At 35.0% G+C, this 25,686-nt stretch overlaps 1 protein-coding gene across 1 annotated transcript in view; it reads right to left on the bottom strand.

The window, feature by feature from the left end:
- Positions 1 to 2,525: 2,525 nt before the first annotated feature.
- The window catches only part of LOC118185499 (uncharacterized), a 40,834-nt gene continuing 17,673 nt past the window's right edge, over positions 2,526 to 25,686 (bottom strand). The window contains exons 4-9 of the mRNA XM_035355365.2: positions 24,151 to 24,368; positions 19,965 to 20,118; positions 16,807 to 16,906; positions 15,481 to 15,628; positions 12,567 to 12,660; positions 2,526 to 3,185 (exon numbers count right to left, since the gene is read on the bottom strand). Of these exons, the coding sequence (XP_035211256.1) occupies positions 2,743 to 3,185; positions 12,567 to 12,660; positions 15,481 to 15,628; positions 16,807 to 16,906; positions 19,965 to 20,118; positions 24,151 to 24,368 (1,157 nt within the window). The 3' untranslated portion in view covers positions 2,526 to 2,742. The remainder of the gene's footprint in view (positions 3,186 to 12,566; positions 12,661 to 15,480; positions 15,629 to 16,806; positions 16,907 to 19,964; positions 20,119 to 24,150; positions 24,369 to 25,686) is intronic.

Raw genomic sequence — 25,686 nt, 5'->3', positions numbered from 1 at the left:
AATATTTAATATCGGCTTTTTATAGAATCCCTTTTTTTTTTATAGAATTATTTTTAATCGGCTTTTTATAGAATATTTAAGAATATTTATAGAATATTCTTAAATATTCTATAAATAGAATTTATAGAATGCCGAAAACTTGCCAGCAATGTATGAAAGGATTAACATTTGATACATTTTTCTATGCATCCTCTAAAATGCCGGGAAAGTATGGAATACATCTCCGTTTCGTTTTGAACATCCATACATAACGTGTGCATAATCCATACATTTAATACACTCATTACATAATTCCTACATTTGCATTCTTTGTATTTCATACTTTACTTAAAAACCAAGCGATAGGAAAAGTGATACGCATTCAAAAGAATGTGTGGAGAAAGTCTTTTGGTTTCAAGTGAAATCTTAATCAGTGACTGGTCGAACGTCATCTGCATGTTGTAGTATGCATTACACAAGACCATATGACCCGAATTAATTTTGAAATGATGCCTTTTAAATTATTATTTTATAAATAGTTGCTATTTTTAGAACAGAAATTTAGTTGTTAAGTAAATTTCTGTTCAAAAATTCGGTTTCCATTTCTGTTCAAAATATTCTACATTCACAAATTTGCTTTACTTCTTTTTTTAATATAATGAGGGTATATCGGGATTGCAATGTTAAGCAGCCTGTAGGATGAGTTAGTTGAAAGTGATATTTCGGGATGTCCTGTAAACGTAGTAATTAAGACTTAATCCTAATAGTATTCCAAACTTTGTGGATGAAACAAAGAGCACTTTATGAGGATATCCTGGGGTGTAACATTAAGCATTCTAAAGAATGTTTTTAGGAGCTTAGTGAGATACTCAGAAATGTTCGATAGATGTAGTAAGATTTCAGATACTTATGATATCCGTAGTTCGTGAGGAAAAATAAATATTCATATTTCTACAAAGTTTCTTCACGCCACCGTTGTTGCGTTCTCATTAACACTTCTTAATAAAAACCGTTAGATGGTGCTACGTTCGTTTACTCCTTTTTTTATTCGTTAGAAAAGTGTAAAACTTTAAAAACAGAATTTAAGTATTCTGTCTACCAGTTTTTTGCTCCTTTTTTGAATTCGGGGAAAACCTGCGCCAAACTGAAAAATGGTGAATTCTGAAAAGCTCATTTCAAAAGAACAAAAAAAGCCTTAACTAATAACAAAGCAGGGATCATTTATTACTAAAACCCATAATATCGCTGTATAGTTCTAGGGAGCTCTACAGTTTTATTCGATCTTGGTAAAATTTTGCACAATTCAGCTTGAACCAAAATAAGAGGAAAATCGTGATCTGCTTGAGATTTCGAAAAAACTACCCTTATCCCTTTAAATGAAGTCTCTTCAGTCTGCATAAATCCCGGGCAACGTCCGGTACATCAACCAGTTTTTTTATAAAGTTGATTGTCGAACGTCATAATAATATGTATAATAATTTCAAGGAGCAAACGAAGCCCCAAATATTGATATTAAGATGAAAGCCCAAACTTCAAAGAAAAAAAATTTGAAAGGAAATACCCAGAGAGCACAAAAAAACCTAGAAATATCCACAAGGTATTGCTCACACGGTAAGTGCACATCAAGACATTTCAGAATATTAACGTTATGAATACAAGTGGCATCAGATTCTATGGAAAAAATGCTGGCAGCTTGCGAGTCCATTCATTTTTACATATATGCGAAATTTCAAATGGTTTTCGTAAATGGACCTTACTTAGAAAATAATCTACTCAACTTACATCAGTGATATCTACTTTTTTAAAGAAAATTTAGGAGTGAGGCTTTCGCAAGAGGTTTTGCTCCTGGCCCTTAATTTCGTAAATTAATTCCAATTTTAAAGCTCATTACAGCTGCCGGACGTTTTCGCAGTGTTATTGTAGCTTTACCTTAGGAATTTTGAATTTCAGTAAATTTTTCTCAGAAATATACCATAATTGTTTGTTTCAAGCCTTCAACTCCATAAAATGCAATTGGCGTAAACACAAGGAAATCTTCCATTCCCGTAACCATGTAAGGTGTCTCAAACTATGATAACTAACTAATCTGTAAACACTGAATCTCTAGTCTTTTTTTCTCTCAATAATAACACGTTATGTTGTTATTGGAATGCTCTTATGAGCCCAATGCATATCGTTTATATTTTGCTCAGTGATAAACGCGACAACATTGGTTCATATGTTGACATTTATTATATTATTCAGTATACATTTGAAAATTGTAAGTAACACTTTAAGATCAGTTTACATGTTATATGATTAATAAATACAGATACGCCGAAAACTCATTTTAAAACTAATGAATCTTTAATATTCAAAATTTATGCACGCACAACAAAATCATTAATAGAAGTGCATACTTTCGTATAAATGTACATGAATATTTCGTAAATCTAATGTATCTTGTTGATAAAATCCAAAATTGTTTTTTAAATATTAAACTGAATGGTATAAAGGGATGTATTTTGCATGTAAGTCTAAAAAACACACAAGCGAGTATAAAACGATTTTTATATTAAATATATTTATTTGAAAAGTTTGACTCTAAAATAACAAAATCTGAAAGAAACAATCAACCATTAAAAGATAAAACAAACTTAAAAAGTCATTTGTACTGAATGATTTCATAAAACTGCTATTTCTCAGTTTCTCCACGATTCTTTAATAAAATGAAAGACTGAAGAACGATGTAACAACACTATCAAAATTTCACAGGAGAATTCTTTAAGTATCTTTCGTACCCACCACTACATGTTCAACGGAGTTGCTATCCACAAGATGGACCACAATGGTCGGCAAGTCGGGTGTTTTATACTCACTCTTGCTTGGGGTCGGCGTATTCCTTCCTTCCAATTCATTAACATCTGAACTCTTTGTGGGTGGGCCTTCGGCAACTGGAGTCGCATCGAAAGGGTCAGAAGTTTCAGAAGTGACACTCCTGTAAATCTCGAAGCTGGGACCAACGGCGATTGGCATGAAGACCGAAACGTCAGACAACGAAGAGGAATTTGAACCTTTTTTGCTAGACGTGGAAAATTTGGCCAAGAGTTTGGTCCTCAGCCTGCTTACGGTTGATGTATCTGGTTGCTGTTGACCTATTCCTCTCGCGCAATGGAGCTTCGGCAGACGAGGTGTAGCTGACTGTGAAATACGTATCTCTCGTAGTCCTAAACATAAGATTGAAAATTATATAGAGCATTATATACTTAGGGAATGATCACATATTTCTATTTGTTGAAAGTGCTATAGAAATGCTGATGGTCTAATGACGAAATTACGTGCTTATAAAGTCAGAATTAATCAAAATCCTTAGCCGAATATACCTGTATTTTTCTCAACAAATATACCTCCTTACCCTACGTTAAACGTGCTCAGAGAATGGGGCTTACGTCCAGAAAAACCTGTATCGATTATATTCAAATGGTATTGATAATTACTCCCTAAAACATAAGATTTAATCTGATGGTCAATATTTATTACTATACCCCTTTGAAAGTTATATCTCCCAGACTACTGTGCCAAGGTTTTATAAAAGCCTCGAAACATATTTTAAAATCATTTCCGTGAAACCTCTTCAGTCCTCGCAGTGAATATTTTATTGTATTAGTATATTACAACTAGTGACCGCGAAGCGGGAGTTTTAAATAAAAAGGTCATACAATACCATAACAAGTTAATATGGAGCTTGTGGAACCGTATCTGTTGAAGTTTGGCCAAAATGTCACGATCAGCAACACTCTGAACTGCTGCACCATCGTCGTGCAAACTTCATAAATTATCTCACGGTAATTAGGGTAATTCTTTACAAATTTAAAACAATTGTAACAAAAACAGTCAGATAATACTTTTATTATTAATTTGGCCAATTTCCAAAACTCTATGCTGAACAACACCGCAAAAATCGTGGAAGAGCCAATATTTCTTTGAGTTTTGATAGAATATGGCATGTTTTTTCAGCTGATTGTTGGACCTCTTTCTGTATCACAAGCGTATGTGTACATTTTATCACACATAATATTACGTTTTAAAAGATACTCATCTTGATAAGGCATCGCATGGAGCTCACTGGAGTACACTGGAGCTCATTTGCTATTTTTGGGTACAACTTTAACGTTTTTAGAGAACTTGACTGATGAAACAATGCGCCACGAAAGTTAACTTCTCGAATTACTTTGCAGCATCCAAAAGGTAAAAATGAATGTATTTAATAATACTTACAATTCTTAAAAATGACGATTACTAAGCATCAAATCTTTGACTTGACCAGCTTGTTGCTCACTAGTTACAGTTGGTAATTTATCAGAAAGTGGTTTATCTTTATCGCATTATCTTTCTTTAAAAATTTAATACAACTCAAAAACTTCTATTTTTGATTAGTTTTGTTAAATAGTTTACATGTCGTATGGTTTTGTAGCAGAACCTCCATTGCAAAAATAAAATGTAATCCTCGTTCTTTGCTAAATGATAGTCGCCGTTTTGGGAAATTTCTATATTATAAGCATACAAAGTTACAAAAAATGAAACGAAACATGGATTATTACGGGATGTCAATGAAAGTCGTAACAACATATTAAAAACTTGGGGAAGCATTCTTTATATTTGCGTATTTTAAATGAATGGTTCCCGATGCCTTTTAATCATAATTGTACAAAGTGAAGCGGGAAATTTCAAAAGTATCCAATTTCTTCGTGAAACATTTGTTATCAGAACTTTTTTTGCAGATTTGAGTGTAGTAACGTATGCCATTTTACTTTTTAAAAATAACTCCCCTCAGCTGAGAGTCATTTTTGTGTAAACATTGTTCAAATCTTGACTGAAAATTTTCCATCACTCGATTAGCAGGTCAGGTTGAATCCACGCAATTTTTTGACCGATATTCGTTTTTAGTTCTGGTATGGTTTGTGGGCTATCAATGTAAATCCTGCTCTTCATAAATCTCAAAAGAGAAAAAGTCGCTGCGCGCAGATCTAAGGATCTCGCAGGTCACGAGATATCGCCACGTTTATGTATGAGTCCATCTGGGAAGAGTTCACTTAAAACAGCCACGAACCCGCGAGCAGTACAACTTGTAATCCCCATCCTGATAGGAAAAATTAATTTCCGCAAACTAAAGGAAATTTTGGATTAAAATTATTCTGACTATATGTGTGCAGCGGTCTGCATTAACAGTTGTGGCGTTTCCTCTATAGTCTTGGAAAACAATAAGGCCCAATAACACAAAATGAGGAAACTGCACACAACACAGAATTTTCGGACTATGCAACTGACCTGGGTTTTCATTATTCCAGTATCGATTAAAATCGCACAGTCACCATTTTTATAAAATGATTTTACACAGAAAACACGCTGGAAACCGGACAAATGGCATTTAATATCAAACAATAATCCAAGACCTCTAAGCCCCGTCGCGAGCAGAAAATGAACTATTGGACTCTCCTTTAAAATCTCCAGCTTCATTGACAGATCCTGTATATACACATGTCCAGAGATGTCTTTAATAGGCCTTTATTTTTCAAGCATTGTTCCTAGACATATACTTTCAGTCATAAAAATGTTTTAAATAGCTCAAATATTCATGTTAATAATTTTAAAAATATCAGTTTTGCAAAAATTACAAAATATAACTTTTATATGTTATTCCAGTTCTTATATTTATATTCAGGAAAGTTGTTATTCACATAAAAAATACAGGAGGTTTGACTACCGTATGACAAATAATAGCCGGCCTGTTTCATTTTAAAGTTGGAGATAATATTCAGGAACGGAACATGAACAGAACCAAATATTTTTATTTATACGTAACTAAAAATATCAGTTTAGAAAATTCTATGAAAATTGTTCTAAAAAGTAATTTTCAATATAAAGTTTATCGAAAAGGACATCCTATTCACAGTTGGCAGGACTCAACATTGGTATATAGCCAATTCGTAACATTATATACATAAATGAATAACTTTTCTAGTTTAATGGATTTCTGTGTGATATTTAAATTAGGATTCTAAAGCAACAAAACTTCATATCATTAATATATTTTAAACATTTGAAAACATAATTACGTGTGCCAAAATTCTTTCAGCATATCAGTTGTAAAAAAAAAGTTTTAAATTAAGGAATTACAAAAGAATATCAATGAATGTCACATAAGGGGAAAATTCAATCTCAAATAATTCTAATTTATTTTTTCAGCGACCCCTAAAGGCAAATGGAAAATGACGTCAAATATCCAAAAATTTTAAAGTCAAGGAAAACAAACCGAGTCGAGCGTTTTGTTTACTTTTTATAAATACATCTCAAGGCTTCTTTATTATAAAGATGAGGACGAGTGGACACTTTTTCCAAATTATCTGTATAGAAATACTCATCATTTAATCCTTTTTCTAAGCTAATGTTCTGTTTCTCGTTACGTACAAATCCAAACATTTCGCTCTTCAGTTTGTGCACCGCCCTTGAATATGATCTCCAACTTTAAAATTAAATACTTCAGTAAATTTGTGTTGTACGGTGTCAAATATTTTGTATTTTATTTTTATAACAAGCACAAAATTTTTCTGATTATATATATAAAGTTAGATTTCATAATTCTTATGAAACGAGAATCGATTCTTATAAAGCATTTGAACTGGAATTATACGAGGGTAAGTTGAAAAATAAGTTTCCCCTGTCGACTGTGGTCAGAGTTGTGTATGAAAGTCAAAAAATAGAATGAGGCATTAAAGATATGACATACCTTTATTTTTCCACATAGGTACCAAGTACATTGAGACATTTGTCATATCGCTTGATAAACTTCAAAAAGCCCTCCAGGAAAAAATCAAGGCTTTGCATATGGAAGAAGCGTTGAACGGCTTGTTTCACTTCAGTATTGCTTCCAAAGCGCCTTCCCCCGAGATTTTTCTTCAAAGCCGGAAACAGATGGAAGTCGCTTGGTGCGAGATCAGGACTGTATGGCGGATGATGTAGGCGCTCCCAACCAAGAGTTGCAATATGGTTTTGCGTTGCCGTCGCCGAATGTGGTCTGGCATTGTCATCCAACAGCAGAGCCCCAGATGTGAGAAGGCCAGGCCGCTTTTTCCGAATCGCCTCTTTCAATTTCGACAGGGTGTCACAGTAGCGCGTAGCATTGATGGTTCCAACCTCCAAAAAGTCCAGCAACAAAACTCCTTGGGCGTCCCAGAAAACTGTGAGGAGCACTTTACCTGCAGATGGAGTTGTCTTGAACTTCTTTCGGACAGGTGATGACGGATGTTTCTACTCCATAGATGCGGCCTTCGATTCTGGCGTGAAATGGTGGACCCACGTTTCATCCCCCGTCACAATCTGAAACAGAAAGTCATTGCCATCTTCATGGTAACGCACGAGATGTTCCAGGCTGACACCCATGCGTTGTTCCTTGTGTGTCGAGGTCAATTGTCGGGGCACCCATCGTGCTGACACTTTTCTGTATCGAAGAATGTCGTGGATGATGTTTTGAGCTCGCTCATGTGAGATTCCAAGTTCTTCCGCTACTTCATCGATGGTGATACGCCGGTTCGCTCTAATCATGTCATCCACCTTCCTGACATTTGCATCTGTAGTGGCCGTGCGCGTCCGTCCAGCTCTCGGTATGTCCTCCACTTGCTGACGTCCATCACTGAATGTGCGACACCATCTCCGCACCATTTGCTTCGACATCCCACCTGGCCCATAGACTTCCACGAGGCGGTTATGAATTTCTGTTCCTGATACTCTACGTGCCCACTCATAGCGGATAACCGCTCTCACTTCCTCCTTTGACCACGAATTCAAAACGCACCTTCTCTCCATACCTACCGGGGCTCAAATAAGAGGCTGGTCTCCGCTTTGCGCAGGCACTGCAACAGCGCCATCTGCTTGATTTGCAGCAACCTCTACCCAATGGTGTATCGGTGACTTGCGCGTTTTCCTGTTGTGTCGCCTTTCGCCCATAGCCGTTTAACGCTTCTTCTATATGCAAAGCGTGAATTTTTCTTGGAGGACTTTTTGAAGCTTATCAAGCGATATAACAAATGTCTCAACGTACTCGTACGAGAATAATAAAATAAAGGTATGTCATACCTTTAATGTCTCATTCTATTTTTTGACTTTCATACACAACTCTGACCACAGTCGACAGGGGAAACTTATTTTTCAATTTACCTACGTATATCTACGATCAACAAAAAATGGTCGAGAAATTAAGGACTTTTTTGTGAACATTGTGTGTAATTGTAGTACTTTTAAAACTTTATATCTAAAATTATTAATTTAAATCTTATTTATATGTCAGTTTTTAAACATCTAAATGAATTGTAAATATTTTACAAGCAGTCCTAAGTTATTATAATAAATATTTAAGTCAAACAAACATAGAACCAGAGATCAGCTCCAGCGAGCTCGCAGGAACCTTTTGCTAAATTTGTCTTGAATTGTTGAGTACCTTGTTCTTTTTGTTGTATGTTAATGTGTTTATCCCAAGATGACTCAGGTCTTCTCTGTCATAATATTTTGACTTGCATTGGTTTTTCGCTTTCTGAGAATTCAGGTCTCGTCAGGTTTCGTTTAAGTTCAGTCAAACACATTTTAGATGATCTAAAATTTAAACAGGTACTGGAAAATATAGTGTTATCAACAAATTTATTTCTAAGTATCAAACTGTTTAAGAGCAAGACAAAAAAAAAGATAGCCTTTAATTTGGTTTCCTATTAAAAGATGCTTGTAAGTTGCTAATGAATTATCTAAAAATTTAAATTCATTCATTATGTCATTGAATCTAAACTAAAATACTCAAGAAGTAATTAGCAGAAGTTAACTGAATGACGTAAGAAGTAATTAGCAGAAGTTAACTGAATGTCGCAAGAAGTAATTAGCAGAAGCAGAAGTTAACAGAATGACGCAAGAAGTTATTAGCAGAAGCGAAAGTTATTGAAGGACGCAGCAAGTGCAATCAAATCCCACTGCAGCGAATCCGGTTTATAATGCATCCCCGTTGGATATAGTAAACGAATTTTTTGGTCCTGTCCAATTTCTTATATACTTAATGTTATTTTACACGGCTATAGGAAATCCAAATATATTTAAATCCAATGTAATGAGTTTTGTGGATATCTTCGACTGAAAATTTTCTGCATTTTGATAACGTTTATCCATAATATAAACAGTTCTCAACTGCAAAAAATACTAATCCTTAATAATTAATAACTCTCCCATGTTTAGGCTACTGGGATAATGAAAACACCTTTACTTCACTGTTCTTTTAACTTCACCTCACCTTTGTGATCTCCAAAGCGAAGTGACACTTGGGGATAACCCAAATAAGTAGGCTCACAGTTACTTGCTAATGTGTGATCGTGAATCAGGTGAGTGCGAGCATCTGTCATTGGTTGCCGTGTCTGGTTTCAATAGCATCCGAGGTGCTCAACATCATAAGTTCACCAGCTTTAAAGCGCATGCGTACTACACTCATGTCCATAAATTAAGGATAATGTAAAATCAGGCAAAGGAAGAGTTAGAAGCAAAACAAATTTGACTTATTTGTAAAGCTTATTTATTAAACAAAAGGTAAAGAGTAAAAAAAGATGCTATATGTTTGATATTATTAAAACAAATAGCGATTTTTCCTTCCTGGATCAAATTACAAAAAAAGAAACCTATTTACAGAAAACCAATATTACATGGTTGGTATGATTGTTAATACATTGTATGTCTCCCAGAAGACGCAATACAGTCCGTACAACGCCTAGGCATGCTGAGTATCAAATTATCTATCTGATCTTAGGGGATATTACACCACTCAAAAAGCAATGCTCTCCGAAGTTCCGGTAGACATGTAGGAGGAGGTTGACGGGCTGCAACTCGGCGGCCAAGCATGTCCCACACGTGCACTACTGGATTCAAGTCCGGTGAGAATGCTGGCCAGTCCATACGGGTGATATCCTCCGATTGAAGGCATTCGCTTACGATGTTTGCTCGGTGAGGACGGGCGTTGTGATCCATAAACACAACTTGTACGCCCATGGCATCCCGAAACAAACGTACCTGTTGTTCCAGAATGACGTCCCGATAGATTTGGCTTGTCATGGTTCCAATTTGAACATGCAGGTTAATTCTGGAACCCAGAATAATTCCACCCCAAACGAGCACTCCTGCACCACCGTAACGGTGTCGTTCAATTATGTTTTCTTGGTGGTAACGGGTACCTGGAGCGGCGAAGCAGAAGTACAGCGAGAATCAGACTGCAAGCTAAACCTGGACTCGTCGGAAGTCTACTGTTGCGGTGTCCACAATGCATGCTCTCTTCTCCTGGCTAACCGCAGGCGACAGTGAGTTGCAGTAAGTAGAACGCATCTGACAGGTCTACGAGCATATAGACCAATCTGCCCTAAGCGTCTGTACACGGTCTGCCTTGAAATTGTCGTACCAGTGGCTAAGGAGAGCTGGCGAGACAGGTCTGAGGCTGTGCTCCGCCTGTTTCTTTTGGCAGTAACTGCCAAATACCGGTCCTCATTCGGCGTTGTAACTCTGGTGTGACCTGTGCTGTAACGTCTACTCACATTACCATCATCTTGGAATCGTTGCCAAAGCCTGGAGATGACACTCTGGGCAATTCCAAGTTCTTCTGATACTTCCAGTTGGGTACGCCCACATTTCAGACGGCCGATAATTCTACCACGTAAAAAATCATCCAAATGAGTCTTTTGTGTCATAACTATTCAGTTATTGCACTGAAATTGTTATAAAGAGCCTGCGAACAATTTTACTTCTTTGCCTGTATTCCTTATATATCACTCTCTTACACTCTCGTCATTGTGACGTACCATCGGTGTCATCTGGTTACTTCCTGAAATTTGCATATGATTCTTGAAGATGTGTGTAGTGATTTTACAGGTGATATATTTATTTTAGAGTTCGATTTCCGCGTGACTCCGAATTATCCTTAATTTATGGGCATGAGTGTATATTGTATTATATTACATTGCATTTCATTATATTATGTGGAGTGTAATTTACAGTTGTTTTCGTCTTAGGGGTACGCAATCTAAAATTTTTGGAGATCGCTGCCCTAAAAAGGCTATCTAGGCAGGTGTATCAGACAGTTCTTAGAAAACTCAATGCACGTAATAAACATACCTTAAAAGATCCTATTGCATCACGCTGAGTCAAAGAATCACTGATCGAATGAGTCAAAGAATTTGAATCGGTTCTTTGATTCCATTTAAGTTCCTTTATTGAGATGTTAAACAGTGATCTGTTCAAAGTTAACACTACGATGGAAATTTTGAAATTTTTGCTATTCAGAAAAAGGGAAAGTAGAGAGGATTCATACACACTTGAAGTTATACAGGTAATTCCTCCTTTACGAAATGGAATTTTTTTATTCTTATTAGTTTCTTTGCATCATGTAAAATTATTAACGTATGGTGAAACCGAAAGACAAGAAAAAAGAAATTTAATAACTTCATGTGATAATAATGGTAATTAATCCTTGATGCGTTTTTTTAACCTAAGAATAATCATTAACTTCTTTTGGATGATGGCAATTCTCAAATCAATTTTTAAGCTGTTTTGTGAAATGTTTAATGTCTTCTTATCACATATAACGAATCAAATTGTCGTTCCCTTCACGCTCGTGACAGCGGGGTTTGACTAATTAGTGGAACTGGAAGTTTTTATGTGATTACGGCAAAGCCTCGAGAGCTACCTGCCTAAGGGAAGGGATGCCTTCGTGGAGGATTTTCTAAGAGAAACTGTCTCGTATACCGTTACACATGGAGAAAACCATGGAAAAGCCCCGCAGCCAGCCTGTTCACGGGATTCGAACCTCGGACCGAACTACCAGTGTTCAGCAACTTTGCTGCTCTGCCACTGGCGGGGATCAGAACTGGAAGTAATTAGCAGGAAGGGGAAGTAACTGACTGAATGACGCAGGATGTAACTTGCAGGGAGAAGATCCACAGTCAGAAGATCTTTGATTCTACATATATTTCTCATTTAATGATAAGTTCCTTATATGTAACAACCTTTCAGAAAATTTAATACTTAACCATAATTAAACTTTAAAAAAATTACCGCTTGCCATTAGTACATTCCAGAAGAGTTACTGAGGTAAAAAAATAAAAAACATGTTTTTGGTTTATATTTTACCGCAAACTTAAATTTATTCGTTATTTTAATTAATTTCCGTACTGTGATTTTTCTAATTCTTTTAATTTTAAAAGATTATTTATTTTTAAATTCTATTTTATCTCGGATAATTATCAGTTTTTTTGGTTTTAAGAGTAAAAAAATGGAATTTAATATTTTGTTTTTAGAAGGCGAACCCTTTGCTAAAATTTTCATATTATCTCACAACTGCGCACAATTGACGAGTAACCTAAAACTTTACTTTTTTCTTTTTAAAGTTTATAAATCAAGAACATCTGAAAGTACTATGTGTAACCAGCTTTAGAAAATAGATAATGTGAAGTTTTAAAAAAATTTAGCTCATTTCCCAAATTAATTTGAAAAAAGTTTCACTATTGCTCTATTTTTTTAAATGCCATTGAAAAACTTACCTTTTCTCAGCGGAGCTAAAGAGGCGGGATGTGTATAAATATCACTCGACAAAGCGTATTTATTATCAGACATTGCAGGGACGATATTTTCCGCCTAGGAAATATGATTTAAAATTATTTCAGAAATTCAAAACATTTCGAAAATATGAATTTGCAAAATGTCATCGAATACACTTCAAAACGTTCTATTACACTTTATTACACAAGTTTAAACACAATAGTTACAACTATTTCTATTATACAAGTTTGCACACTTCGTAATTGATGATAGTTTGCCAGTTACAAAAGGCTTAAATCTGTCCTGAGATCTACTTTGAAATTCAAAGCTCGAGCGAAAAAAAAAATAAACTTTTATACATGGTTATGCTGTACTGTTGTGTAGAATTTAAGGAGTAGTGCTTTTCTAACATAACATTGTGCAGAAGAGTTTCACTTCGACCCATATAATTCCATAAGATCCCAAAGATGTGAAAACATAGTACAAGTGAACACAACTATCCAAATAAGAAATCAAAAGGATAAAAAGGCATTTTGTTTAAAAACTGAAGAGAAGTCAGAAATGTTCAGTGGACAGGCGTCTTGCAAGAAAAATCCGGTCTATAAGAAAGGAACATGACCAAACATGGCAGCGATATAGGAACTGCAACGTTTATTCATGTCGAGGACGACAAGATGCTCAAGGAGCTGTTGAGGTAAAGGAAAAGGCTCTATATTTTCCACAGAAAGATAAAAATAGCTGGTATGGGCATCACATGACTACTTTGTACGGCCTATTAAATTATATACGAGTACATTTTTTGCTGCACTTCATTTAAACTTATTTCCTCGAATTTCATTAGAGATATGTTTCTAATTCAATCAATTCAGTTCTCACTTCGCGGCAAGGAGAAAATGCATGAGAACTCAATCTTCATTAAAAATTGTAAAATACAGAAAAACTTAAAATACCAAATACAGTTAAAAAAAATTTAAAAACAACAATTTTTACACTTAAAATTAGAGTTTCTACGCAAAAACCAAGCAATTCGGCCAGCGGGAAGGAAGACAAAATTTTCAGTGCTCAAAATTGAATTGAAAGTTAATTTTTGGTCCCACTGGAAAGAAATACTGTAATGTTAATTGCACCAATTGACTTAATTCACTATTCTACTAAGAGTTTCAAATGTAAACAAATTGCAGCCTCGTTAAGCTTAGCGATATTTAAACTTTTAAATTGTTGATACAACTATAACGTATTTATTAACTAAAGTCACAAAAACTTCACTGAAACATAAGAACAACATAATTCAAACACTTTTTAAGCACAAAATGCGCAATTTACCAACATATAAAATTTAAAAAATTGGACTCCCCGAGTCAGATAATAGAGCGGTTATATATATATGTTTGGTGAATCCGATTGCAATAAAAATGGTACGTACACAACTGCATATTATAGCAGTTCCATATATAAAATTTCAACCTTTTTTAAGACTATTCGTTTCTTGAGTTATGGGAAATGCATACGTACGTACAGATGTCACGAAGCTCTTCTGAATCCATTTTACAATCTGTTTTGTAAAAAAAAAAAGTCCTTTATTCTGCCCGTACGTACAGAGATTGAATTATATTTTTATCTTGTCTGCAAGCATTTCACATATTGCATCGTGATTTCACATTTAGATAGATTTTAAGGAATTCCATCGAGCTCAAGCTAATTGACGTAAATACTCTTTTATGGAGACAAAACTTATGCGCCTGGGGATTAAGATTATTTAAATTGTAGCGAAGCACGCTTAGGAATGCCTTCATGAAGGATATTTTAGAGATATTTGCTCGTATTCAAGTTACATATGCCGAAATCACGAAAATATGCAGGCCAATTGTTCTCCCATAATTAAAGCCTAGTCAAACTAGCAAAATTCAGTGGCTTTACTGCTCGAAACCTATGCATTTGGTCTTCGAGAAGGGAGTTCATACTGTTTTACTCCTTGAAGATGTGAAACATGTCAGTTGCCCTTGAATTTTACTTCAAATCTTAATTAAGCTGAGAGATTATAAAATAAAAATTAATTGACATTAACCTGGGAATTGATACCCCGGAAAAACGGGGAAAATTCAGTAGTATAGCTCTTAGCAAGTGTTGCCAGCGTGCAAAATATAAGACCCTTATCTTCCCCGCCCCTTCTTTCCCACCGGAGTCTCTGAATATTGTCATTCAGGAAAGCATATTTTTGTGATTTATTTCCCATGTCTAACTAGTAACATCAGGAAAAAGTCCATGAATTTCATTGAGATCAAGAGTACAGGATTTGCGCAGGTCGTCCGCATGGGCCCTAGGCACCTCATAAGTGACTGTACGAATTTACCCAGCTATGTCATAATTTTGAACTAAAATTTGCAGAAGACAGATCTGAAGTATTTTATTTTAGCAGAAGTGCTTTCAACAGCATCGTTTTCTTCAGCTGCAATCAAATAAAACCATGATTCAGTTAGTTGAAGCTGAAGACGACGATAGGGCTGACTCGCTGAAAGTATTTCTACTAAAATAACTTTATTTTTAATTAATGAATAATATATTTCAGTACGACTTTGTCTAGTTTTGGTTTTGTACCAATTTTGAAGCAAAATTCCTAAGGTGGCGCATCTGACGATTTTATTCTAATAGGAATGCTCTAAGTAATTCAAAACTATCGTCTTCTTCAACTGAAGCTAAATAAAAGATGCCTTTTATTTAGTTGCGGCTGAGGACGACGATAGTGTTGAATCGCGTAAAGCACTTTGGTTGAAGTAAAACCAACGTCGATTTACGTTGGGTTTTTTTGCATCGAATTTTACTTTTTTCAACGTATGGATATTTGTATAATTTTGCAATATTAGAATTCATATATATATATATATGCGCAAATTAAAAATATTCGATTATTAAACTTACTTGACTCAGATGTTTTTCCTCTGGTTTTCGAATATTACATCGTTGGAAGTTGTATGCTGCTTCAAGCTCTTCTCGACCTGGAGCGTTCGGCAAGGGTCTGACTCGTACTAAATGAGGTTGCTCATTATTACGCCTGCCCCATCGACGACTGCAGAATTATTTAAAAGAAAAGCTGATTAGACACTGTATATCATTAATACTTTTAATACTTCCTTGACCACTAAATATATCATATTTTTTCCCTTAAATCAGAAACCCTCACGCACTTTTATACTTTCTGTTTCGTGTTAAGTCAAGAGCCTCCATTTCCTTAGCAGCTCAAAATGTTTATAAATTAAAAGCTTATGGTATGTTTTACTACTGACATACAGTATTAAAATGTGTGAACAGATTCAACTTCATAACTGTCATAACGAGAATAAATTATTTAGCTTTCCAGAACTAAAAACTTTAAATACAAGTCCTTTATTATGACGGCAGCATATATGAAGATATTGAGTTAAAGTTGCAAGAAGTTCCCATCCATGAAAATATTACTGATAGATCACGGGATTAAAAAAAGTTAATAAAGAACAGACTCACATATATACTTATATTTGTAAAATTAAATAGTTGCTTGGCTTGAATCTTCTAATGGGATGGTTGCAAAATAAATAAAATTACTCTTTATATTTAGTTAATTTTAATTTAATTTTCTTTTGGAAGGATAATGTCTAGAAATAGATTTCAACAAATTTTGCAGTTTTTGTATTTGATAAAAATGTTTATAGTAGCAACCGGATAAAGTTACCAATTACTTTATATACCAATACATTTAAAGGCCAATGCAGAAAAGTGCATTTCATTATTGAAAACTTTTAATGCTTCCTGATAATCCTCACTCTCAGCCAAAAAGTCGCAAAAGTATTTTAACGCGAAACTGTATGTCCCCAAAATAGTTAATCGATAACCCACGATATTACCAAAAAGTATTCATGTGGACAACTCAGGTTTGCGTGTACACATATCTATTTTGGCGGGTGAGCAATGCCAAACTTCGTACAGATGCCAAACTTGTGAAATTGCCCGATGTTTTGTTTAGCTAAAACTGATCGCTGCATACGTAGAACAATAGCGCAGTTCGAAAAGGTTTCTTTTTATTACCGATATTTTCTTGTTATAGATTAAATGCTTTGTCATGGTTCTAGTTCACCGCCATCTTGAAAAATTTTTCCGTAGCATAAAACTGGTCGCCAAAGAGATCGTGACTTTTGGTGGGGTGCGGATAATCAGAAAGTTCCAAACTTTTAGTAGCATTATTATTTATTTGCAACAGCAGTTACTTACCAACAGCAAGTTAAAGCCACAGAAGTGAAGACCAGCATGACGACAGCCGCAATGATAATGGTCTTCAGAGGTTGCATAGATGACGTATCTTCGGGTATTGCTGCTTGTAAAAAAAAGGGGGGGAGTTGAGTTTTCTACCATTAACATGTTATGAAATCAAGTACTATACATGAGCTCGACAGGGTATCAAAAAGCAAAGCTTCCATTTTTATTTTACAAATTTTAAAAACAAAAGAAAGTGTAGCATGTATTTTAACCTTATTTTACCGTGTCATAACTTTGTTTTTTGAGACATTTATCACACCTCTAGATAAAGGAATCAAAACCTTGGCTGCAAGACGGATGCGTCCATGAAATCAATCTATGGTGGCTTCCAAAATATCATCATACGAGAAGAAACTATTGTCCTCGAATATGCACTCTAAGTTTGGAGAATAAATGAAAGTCTAAAGGAACCAGATAAATACTTTGGGCAGGAGTCGAAAAGGGATTTTCTTTTATCACGACTTCTACGTGACCTTGCGATATCATGCATAAGTATAGGCTCAGAAGTAAAGCGATTCTGTTGTGATAAAAAAGTTATAAGGTGTTTTGGGATGCACTAATAGGAAGCTGCATTAAATGTTGCTCAGCGAGGAGTATACTCCACCAAAAGTATTCCATACTCTGTTGCTCTATGCTTTTCTGAACTTGTCTTGTTCCGAATGTTTAGGTAACAGGTGATCTAAGGTGCTTCAGGGTTATCAATTCGGTTTTATTTGCAGGACAAAAGATTCTAAAAACATTTCAACATGTTCCGCATAATATTAAAAGGTCAAGTGATGTTATCACGCTTAATTTTTAGCCCTTCCATTAATTGCCGGGGAATCCATCTACACTTAACCGTACAGACTAGATCAAATACTTTCGAACAGAGTCTCTACTCTGTTGTACTTAAATGGCTGATGTAAAGTCTTCCCATTCTTTACTCATCCAATACACTAATCCAAGGAGGGGCAAACTACGGCTCGCGGGACAATTTGCTGCTGAACAAGTATTGTTTATAAGAGTGTCGATGAGAGCTTTGAAATTACTTACGAACTGGCATGCATGAGGTCATTAAAGGGGACTAAACGGGATGTCATATTTTCTATGAATTCCTGGTTTTGAAAGAATCTATAATGAACAAATATAATATTACGACCGATGAAGCAACCAATATGATAGGAAAATTTCGGGTTTTAACGAAAGTTTCCCACCACCGCAAATATCGTCTGTTCAGTTTCGTTTTGGCGTGTTTAATAATATTTTGTCAAACTATTTTTGGCATTTGAAAGAAAAAGGCTTGCTTTAGAACAATGTTCTGTGAAATTTGTAAAAAAATATCGTTTTATCATTAGTACAAGCAATCTAAAATGGAACTATCACGTTACCAGATTGGAAACATCATTTACTTCCAGTTGTGTTGCAAAACGTCAGCTACAGAATGTCACCACGTCATGTATACAGCTTTAGGTACTAGTGTTGTTTTGTTTTGTTTTATACGGGCGCAGCCCTTCCGCCTGGTTTGTTGAACCTTATGAAGAAAAGCGGGCGCAACCCTTCCAACAACAAACGACACGAGCCAGCCGTGTCCAAAAAAAAAAAAAAAAAAAAAAAAAAAAAAAAAAAAAATCAATTTAGCAGCTTAACAGAAAGAAAAGAAAATTAAGTTAGTATACTAAAAAGAATAACACGGCACATAAAAACACAAAAACATTTCAGCTGTCCCTGGACCTTTGCATATAAAGTCTTTCTCTCCCTTTAAGGGTAGTTTCCATAAATTGAACGCTTTCAGTATGTTAGCTCGATCAATCAGAGATACCGATGACATGTTTATGAGAATTGATGACTTTCATAATGTCTTGTGCAAATTTTAGTCCTTTTTTATAATTTTGAATCATTTCTCTTACACTTCCGATTCCATGTAAGGCTCTTACCCCCCCCCCGGTGAGTGTATAACTTTCAATAAAATGAATGCAGCCACCAGCAGTATCACACTTAAGGCATAAATTTACCCTCTAGTATACTAGTGTTGTATCATATGACGCTGTGAAGGTTTGTCAACTATGACATTCAAGAAGCAGAGAGCTTTAGCCGGCCTATTGATGTTGATGAGGCCCGCCTGCAAGAACTGATGTAAAATCAGTATGCCATCAGCGAGCTCGCTAAGGACTTAGACGTTAGTGCCATGTCCATTAGTCGCACTATGCATCTTCAAGTTCAATCGCTGGATGCCGCATGAGCTAACTCATGCAGATAAGTACAAAGTAATAGGTTTTCAGGCTTGCACTAATCTGCTTGAATATCAACACAAGGATAGAATTCTGCACCGGATCGTCACTTGCGATGAAACGCGGGTTTACTTTAACAACACAGGCCGAAAAGGAGGTTGGTCTGCGCCCGGTGCGCCCATCGGCAGCATCGCAAAGCGGAATTTGACTAACAAAAAGATCATGTTTTGCATCTAGTGGGATTGCCATGGTATTATCCACAAAGAATGTCTGTAAAAAGTTAAAACCCTCGACAGTAAGGTGTACAGCGAGATGCTAGTCCGTGTTGACGCTACTGCCAAGGAAAAACTTCAAACTGAGTTCCGACGTTAAAAGGTAATGTTCCATCGAAATAATGCAAGACCACATGTGTCTGCATTCACTATCTGAGCTCTATACGGACTCGAATAGGATCTTCTGGCACACCCACCATATAGCTCCGACATCGCTCCTTAGGACTCCTACCTTTTTTTTTTACACCTGCAGCTAAATCTTGTTGGTGCTATCTTCCATTCTGCATAGGACGTCCGAAATGATGCTGATCTGTTTTCGGACTCGCGGCCACCAAGTTTCTGTGCCGAAGACTTTCACACACTCCTAAAACGTTGGCAGAAAATCATAGATTTTGCTAGTGATTACTATTCGCACCAAAGCATTTAATTTTTTTAACTTTATTAAGAACGTTTTTGGCGGAAAACTTTCCTTATGACCAGATACTTTGGATTACAAGTATTGCTTTTCAAGGGTAATCTAATAGCGTAGGTTAAACAAACCACAACGATTTAGATACGGAAAGTGTTCAACATTCACAACGAGCATTCTGCTTAATATACAATTTTATTTAAAATCGAGAAATTTTTAACTTACCCTGGAAAGCAAAAGCAAAGCCGTAATTTTTTCTTTCATAATCAGTATCACCATCAAAAACTCCAGAATAAAATCTTACTCTTATTTTTCGTACAGGCAGACTAAGCTCCCTCACTTGTTTCAAGTTGCAGTACCGGTTGATAGTGTAACTATTCTGAAAAGAAAAATGTATATAGAATTAAAAATTTATCAGCATTTATTTCAGCAAAACTTATAGTAAATATTAATTTGTTAGGCGACTTTGGAGAAAATATTTGGCGAAACACAGCCAAATGTCACCAACTGAAATAATAGTAATTTATTAAACTAAATCTATTGGCTAGTTTATCTAAGACTATGGTCCCAGAAAAAGTCTTGCCAATTTTATATCTCTTCAAATAAATATCTGGAGGTGTATGTAAATTATATATAGTTCACAAAACAAATTCTGTTAACGGGGTTCTAGTTGCCAAATGTGCACCAAAGCGCCAAATGCGTTAGCCTGCTTATATCGGATGATGAATAGCTATGCAATGACATCATTGCAAATAAATCCAAATAATCATAGCAATCTAGGAATTTTCTCATCAAAATTTTCAGTTTTTTGAGCAAATGAATCCACTTCTGCCGAATATGAAAATCTGAAAGTTAACCACAAATACAAAATTATTGATCTTGTTAGGATGCCATGGGCAAAATGGTGGAACATTCTTCGAATTCAGTTAACGACAATTGCATGAAAAGACGCAAATAAATGCAATAAAATGTTTTTACTTTTCTAATTCTGTCTGGATTTAATAAAACAGCCATTCTTTTCATGAAGCATTTGCCGCCATCTTGTTAGATTTCACGCCAACGTTTATGTTCGGTGATAAACGGGGTTCCCTTCACAGAAAACTACCAACAGAAGCTTCATATAATCGGTTGTCTAAAAACGTGTGCTGACTGATAAACCATCTCATAGTTACTGTGGGTAAAAAAAGTATTTGCACACCTACATTTTTGTTTGCAATTCATAAAAAGAAGCATTAAGAAATAAAAAATTGGTATTGCCAAATCAGAATAAGTTTAATCATCCAAAACAAACAGAAAAATTAGAATAATATAAATACAATGCTTTTTTGTAGCAAAATTAAAATATCTCGTATCAAAAACGTATTTGCACACCTGCATGAATACAAAAGAAATAAAATACATAAGCAAATTTCAAATAACTAATATATAGTATGCATTCCTTTAGCATCTATTACTGCTTGTAATCTTGCTGGCATTGATTTAATTAAATTTTCTGTAACAGTAGGCTCAGTATTCAATCACTCTTCAATAAGGGCTTGTTTAAGGGCAGATTTGCTTGAAATCTTTCTTTTTCTTATTTTTAAATCCAAAGAATTCCACAAATTTTCCAAAGGATTTAAGTCTGGTGATTGTGGTGGAGTGGCAAGTTTTCTGGGTACATTATAAAGCAACCACATACGTGTTATACCGGCAGTGTGCTTGGGATCATTATCTTGCTGAAAATAGTACGAATTACTGATACCCAATTTTATTGCACTTTGTAGCAAGTTATCTCGCAACACATCAATATAGGTTCGAGCTGTCATATTTCCATCAATAAAACACAAATTACCAACTCCTTTGCTAGCCATGCACCCCCAAATCATAACAGAACCTCCTCCATGTTTAACTGTAGGTAACACATTTTTGGTATGAAAAGCAGTACGAGGTTTTCTCCAAACTAATTTCCTGCCATCTGATTTAAAGATATTGAACTTACTCTCGTCGGATAATATGACATTTTTCCAGAAATCAATTGGCTTATTGATATATTCCTTAGCGAATTCAAGTCTCTTCAGTCTCTTTCGTTCAGTTATGCGAGATTTTTTCCTTGGAGATCTCCCATAAAAGTGTGCATCGGGCAGGACATTTCGAACACTTTGGGCACAGATTTGAACTCCAGATGTTGAAGCGACATCATTGGCTAAAGTAATTGCACTAACAAATGGATTTTTCGATGCTTTTCTTATGATTTTTCGCTTCATTCGCAGTGAAAATTTCTTTGGGCGTCCAGAGCGCAAGTTATTTGATGTAGATCCTCTTCCTTTATGACGTTTTATAACACACCAAACAGTACAGAAGCAAACATTTACTTTTTTACCTATTTCTCGATAACTTAGGCCATTTACACGTAGAGAAACAATTTTTTCTCGCAACGAAATTGGCAATTCAGATTTCTTAGGTGCCATTACAATTTGAAATCCACAATCAACTGATAACGTTTCGAGTCTTGCGTATGTTATTTACTGCGGAATGACTGTCAAATAATAGATTAAATGTCAATTTTTGTATTTCTTAATGCATTTTCTTATAAATTGTGAACAAAAATGTATGTGTGCAAATATTTTTTGTACCCACTGTATATATTTGTTCGTGGATTGGACTGGGTTATTTGAACACGACAAAGAAAACTAGGGCTAAGTGTCTATGAAAAAGTGTACCTTCGTTGAGAATTTTTTAAAGGATATTAGTCCGTATTTAATTTATGCAGAGAAAGACCGCAAAAGCTATACGCAGTATGTATATCCAACTGCCAAGAACCGCACTTGAAGTATTAATATTGCTTTCGAGTTTTGACCACTTGGCCATTAGCAGTTAATCTTACGCATTTGTTTGTCAAGATTTTACCATATTTTACACTCACAAAAGTACTGAAAATACATATTGATTTTTGAAAAGATGCGTTATGTTGTACCATTTCTAATACAAATTTTCCATGTCTTTTTTTCTTATGAATATTTTGCACATGAGAGTTTAATTCCAATTTTGTACTGAATGAGTAACAACTTATTCGTAAATTATAAATTGTTTTCGGATGTTAAAGGAAAGCTGTTAAGAATTTATGCTGAGTATTATCTTTTAAATGGATTATTTAGTCATTTAAAGCAAAGTAGTAGAGAGGTCACTGCCGAAGGGAGGATATCTTCATGAAGAGCGTTTTAAGGGAAACTAGTTGATATTCACATTGAAATTTTTAAATTGAATAAGGAAAATAGTTTGGGTTAAATACGACTGGAAGCATAAGCAAATATATGCAAATGCTTATGCTTCCAGAATGTCCAGAAAATGAACAAATATATAGCTGAAAAATAAAATATTTTTTGTCAACCACGTTTCAAATTTGGGCATTTACGTATTATCACAACTACTCTGCGGCAGTTTGGCAAATTTTCTGGAGAGAAAAAAGAGCATTTATTGTAAAAAATTACATATTGCATACATACATATTATTATGTACACATTCTATGTTTCAAATGCTTATTTACTCCAAAAGACCATCAGTAAACCTAGTTTCAAGCTGTTTTGAGAAGAAATTTGAAACAATGTTCGTTTAGCGATTTGCAGAAAAACAATGTGACGAAAGTTCACCTCTTTCTTCTATTATACGAAAATCCTGCAAGCACAAAATTTTAAATTGAGTTTAAGCCAAAAAATATTTTTTCTATGAAAAGAATGCATACGAATTTGGCAGCACTGGCAACTGAATATTTGTTATGCACATGGATGCCTGAGTAATTGTTATGCGCGCGGTTACCAGAGTTTGGTGTATTCTGAAGCTTTGGTGATTTCTACTAAGGTGGTTGCCATAATGCGTAGTAATCAGATTTGTTATCAAGTGCCAGATATTTTTGCTTTCATGTTGTAAGTCCATCTGCTGCTCAGTCTTCCTAAACAGTGAATTAACTTATACGCAGTTAATAAAAGTTCTTAGTGAATGCATGCATACAAATGACTAACTATCAGAGATTGTCCAGTGACATATAAATGTAGCCAGATGAATTAGGCAATCTTACAGTATAGAAATGAGTGAAGATAACCATAACAGGATTACAGAAATCCAAACTGGCAATTGCAGCATACAGGTAGAGTCTGGTATGATTAACTGTTGTTGCTGAACATAATCCACTCCTTTCATGCACAACAGTTAAGTCTAATTTTAAAGCTTCTCTTCTCTTCCTATAAATTTTACCATCCTAACCTCTTCAGTTAAAACAGATTTACTGAACCTTTACCATAAAGGATATCGCTGAAAATCATAATTTTTAAGTATAATGTATAGTTATATTTTCCCTCTTCCGGAAAATTATAATTCATTTATTCTTCTCAACATTCTTTATCTGAAAATATTTGCAAAGGAAAACAGAAATCTTACCTGCTTTCCATAGGTAATTTCAATATATGCCTCGTTAGGTGCGCAGTTAGGAGACAAATTATCTCCATCGGGTAAATCGAATTTTAAGAATGTCAACTTAATGGTGTGACCATCCGGTACAATCACAATCCACTCGCAAAGAATTCCGTGCATGTAAGCATGTGGATAGCCAGGATTTCCAATAACTCCATCAGTAGCTTGCAGAATTCTAGAACAAGCTGTTAAAAAAATTAAATTTCAGTTAAATCCAAAAGCTAAGTAAGTAAAAGCTGTTATAATACAGTGAACCCTCATCTTGATAACATTACAATAGTTTTGTTCAAACCCGCTTCGAAAATAATCACGCTGAGGAAGACGCAGCTTCACTAAGTACGTGCACTCTGCATGAAGTGCAAAGATTTGTAAAAATCGTCCGAGTAGTTTTAACTTCTCAATCTTAATTGAATTTGGCATATATTAAATTTTTTTTATTAAACTTCATTCCTTTTTTCACAATTCGAAATTTCGGCTCAATCCAAATACAATTCGCAGATATTTTCTGATTTACTTTTAAAATTTGTATTTAGTAATTTTTATATATTTTTCGAGAAAACGTTTGGATTGTAACTTCTGAAATTCTTTCCTTCACCTTAAATTAGATGTATTTCTGGAAATGCCAAAATTATTCTGAAAGACCTAATGATGCATTTTTTTCCCAATCGTACGCAATGAAAGGGAAATAAAAACAGGTTACCATAAATTAAGAACTTAGCGAAATGAATTATTCTTGACGCAAATTGAACAAAATACGCCAAGAAGAATTTGGGTAAGTTTCTCACCAAATTTTACAAAATTTAATATTTAGGCATATTTTGGTTGTAGAATCAAAATATCGAAAAAAATGGGTTCGTCATTTCAAAAAAGGTACGACTTTGCGTCAAAATACCTATGTTAGAACAATGCTATATATAGATCTATCCTAAGTCACGCTTTCAAAACATGAAAAATGCAAATTAAATTTCTTCAGTCGGCCTAGTAGAACGGGAGATATAGAACTATCCTTTCTTGAGTAGAGTGTACATGCATAGAAATAATTTTTATTTATGGAGTCAATTTGCTACTGTTCTGTTATCAGGACCGAGTTCAGAAATGTATGTATGCATGTGCTCATGTATGGATGTACGTATGTAAGTACAAATGTATGTGCATGTATACACATACATACATTTCTGAATCCGTTCCAGATAACACAACAGTACCACCAATTTTATTAACTGATTGAATCGGAGTAATTGATTAGGAAAGGCACTAGAGGTACATCTTCCTCACGAGAATTAAGGAACATTTCTTAAGGGACTGGATTATTTATATTACAGCAGAGTATTTGAGTGCTACTTGCCGAAGGAGAGCTTTGTCTTTGCGGAGGACTTTCTAATATTTCATAATGCACCGCATTATTAAAATTTTACATGAGGATAAAGGAAAATCTTAGGAAGTTTAGCCATTCGACTGCTAGGAGAAGAATTAGTGCGAATTACTCGTTTTTTGTGGCTTTAG

The sequence above is a fragment of the Stegodyphus dumicola genome, chromosome 7 (genome assembly GCF_044657685.1).
Source record: "Stegodyphus dumicola isolate Sdum_Otavi_A_Nest chromosome 7, ASM4465768v1".
Classification (NCBI taxonomy): domain Eukaryota; kingdom Metazoa; phylum Arthropoda; class Arachnida; order Araneae; family Eresidae; genus Stegodyphus; species Stegodyphus dumicola.
Note: the sequence above shows the minus strand (reverse complement) of the source record. Positions and strands in the feature narration are given on the sequence as shown.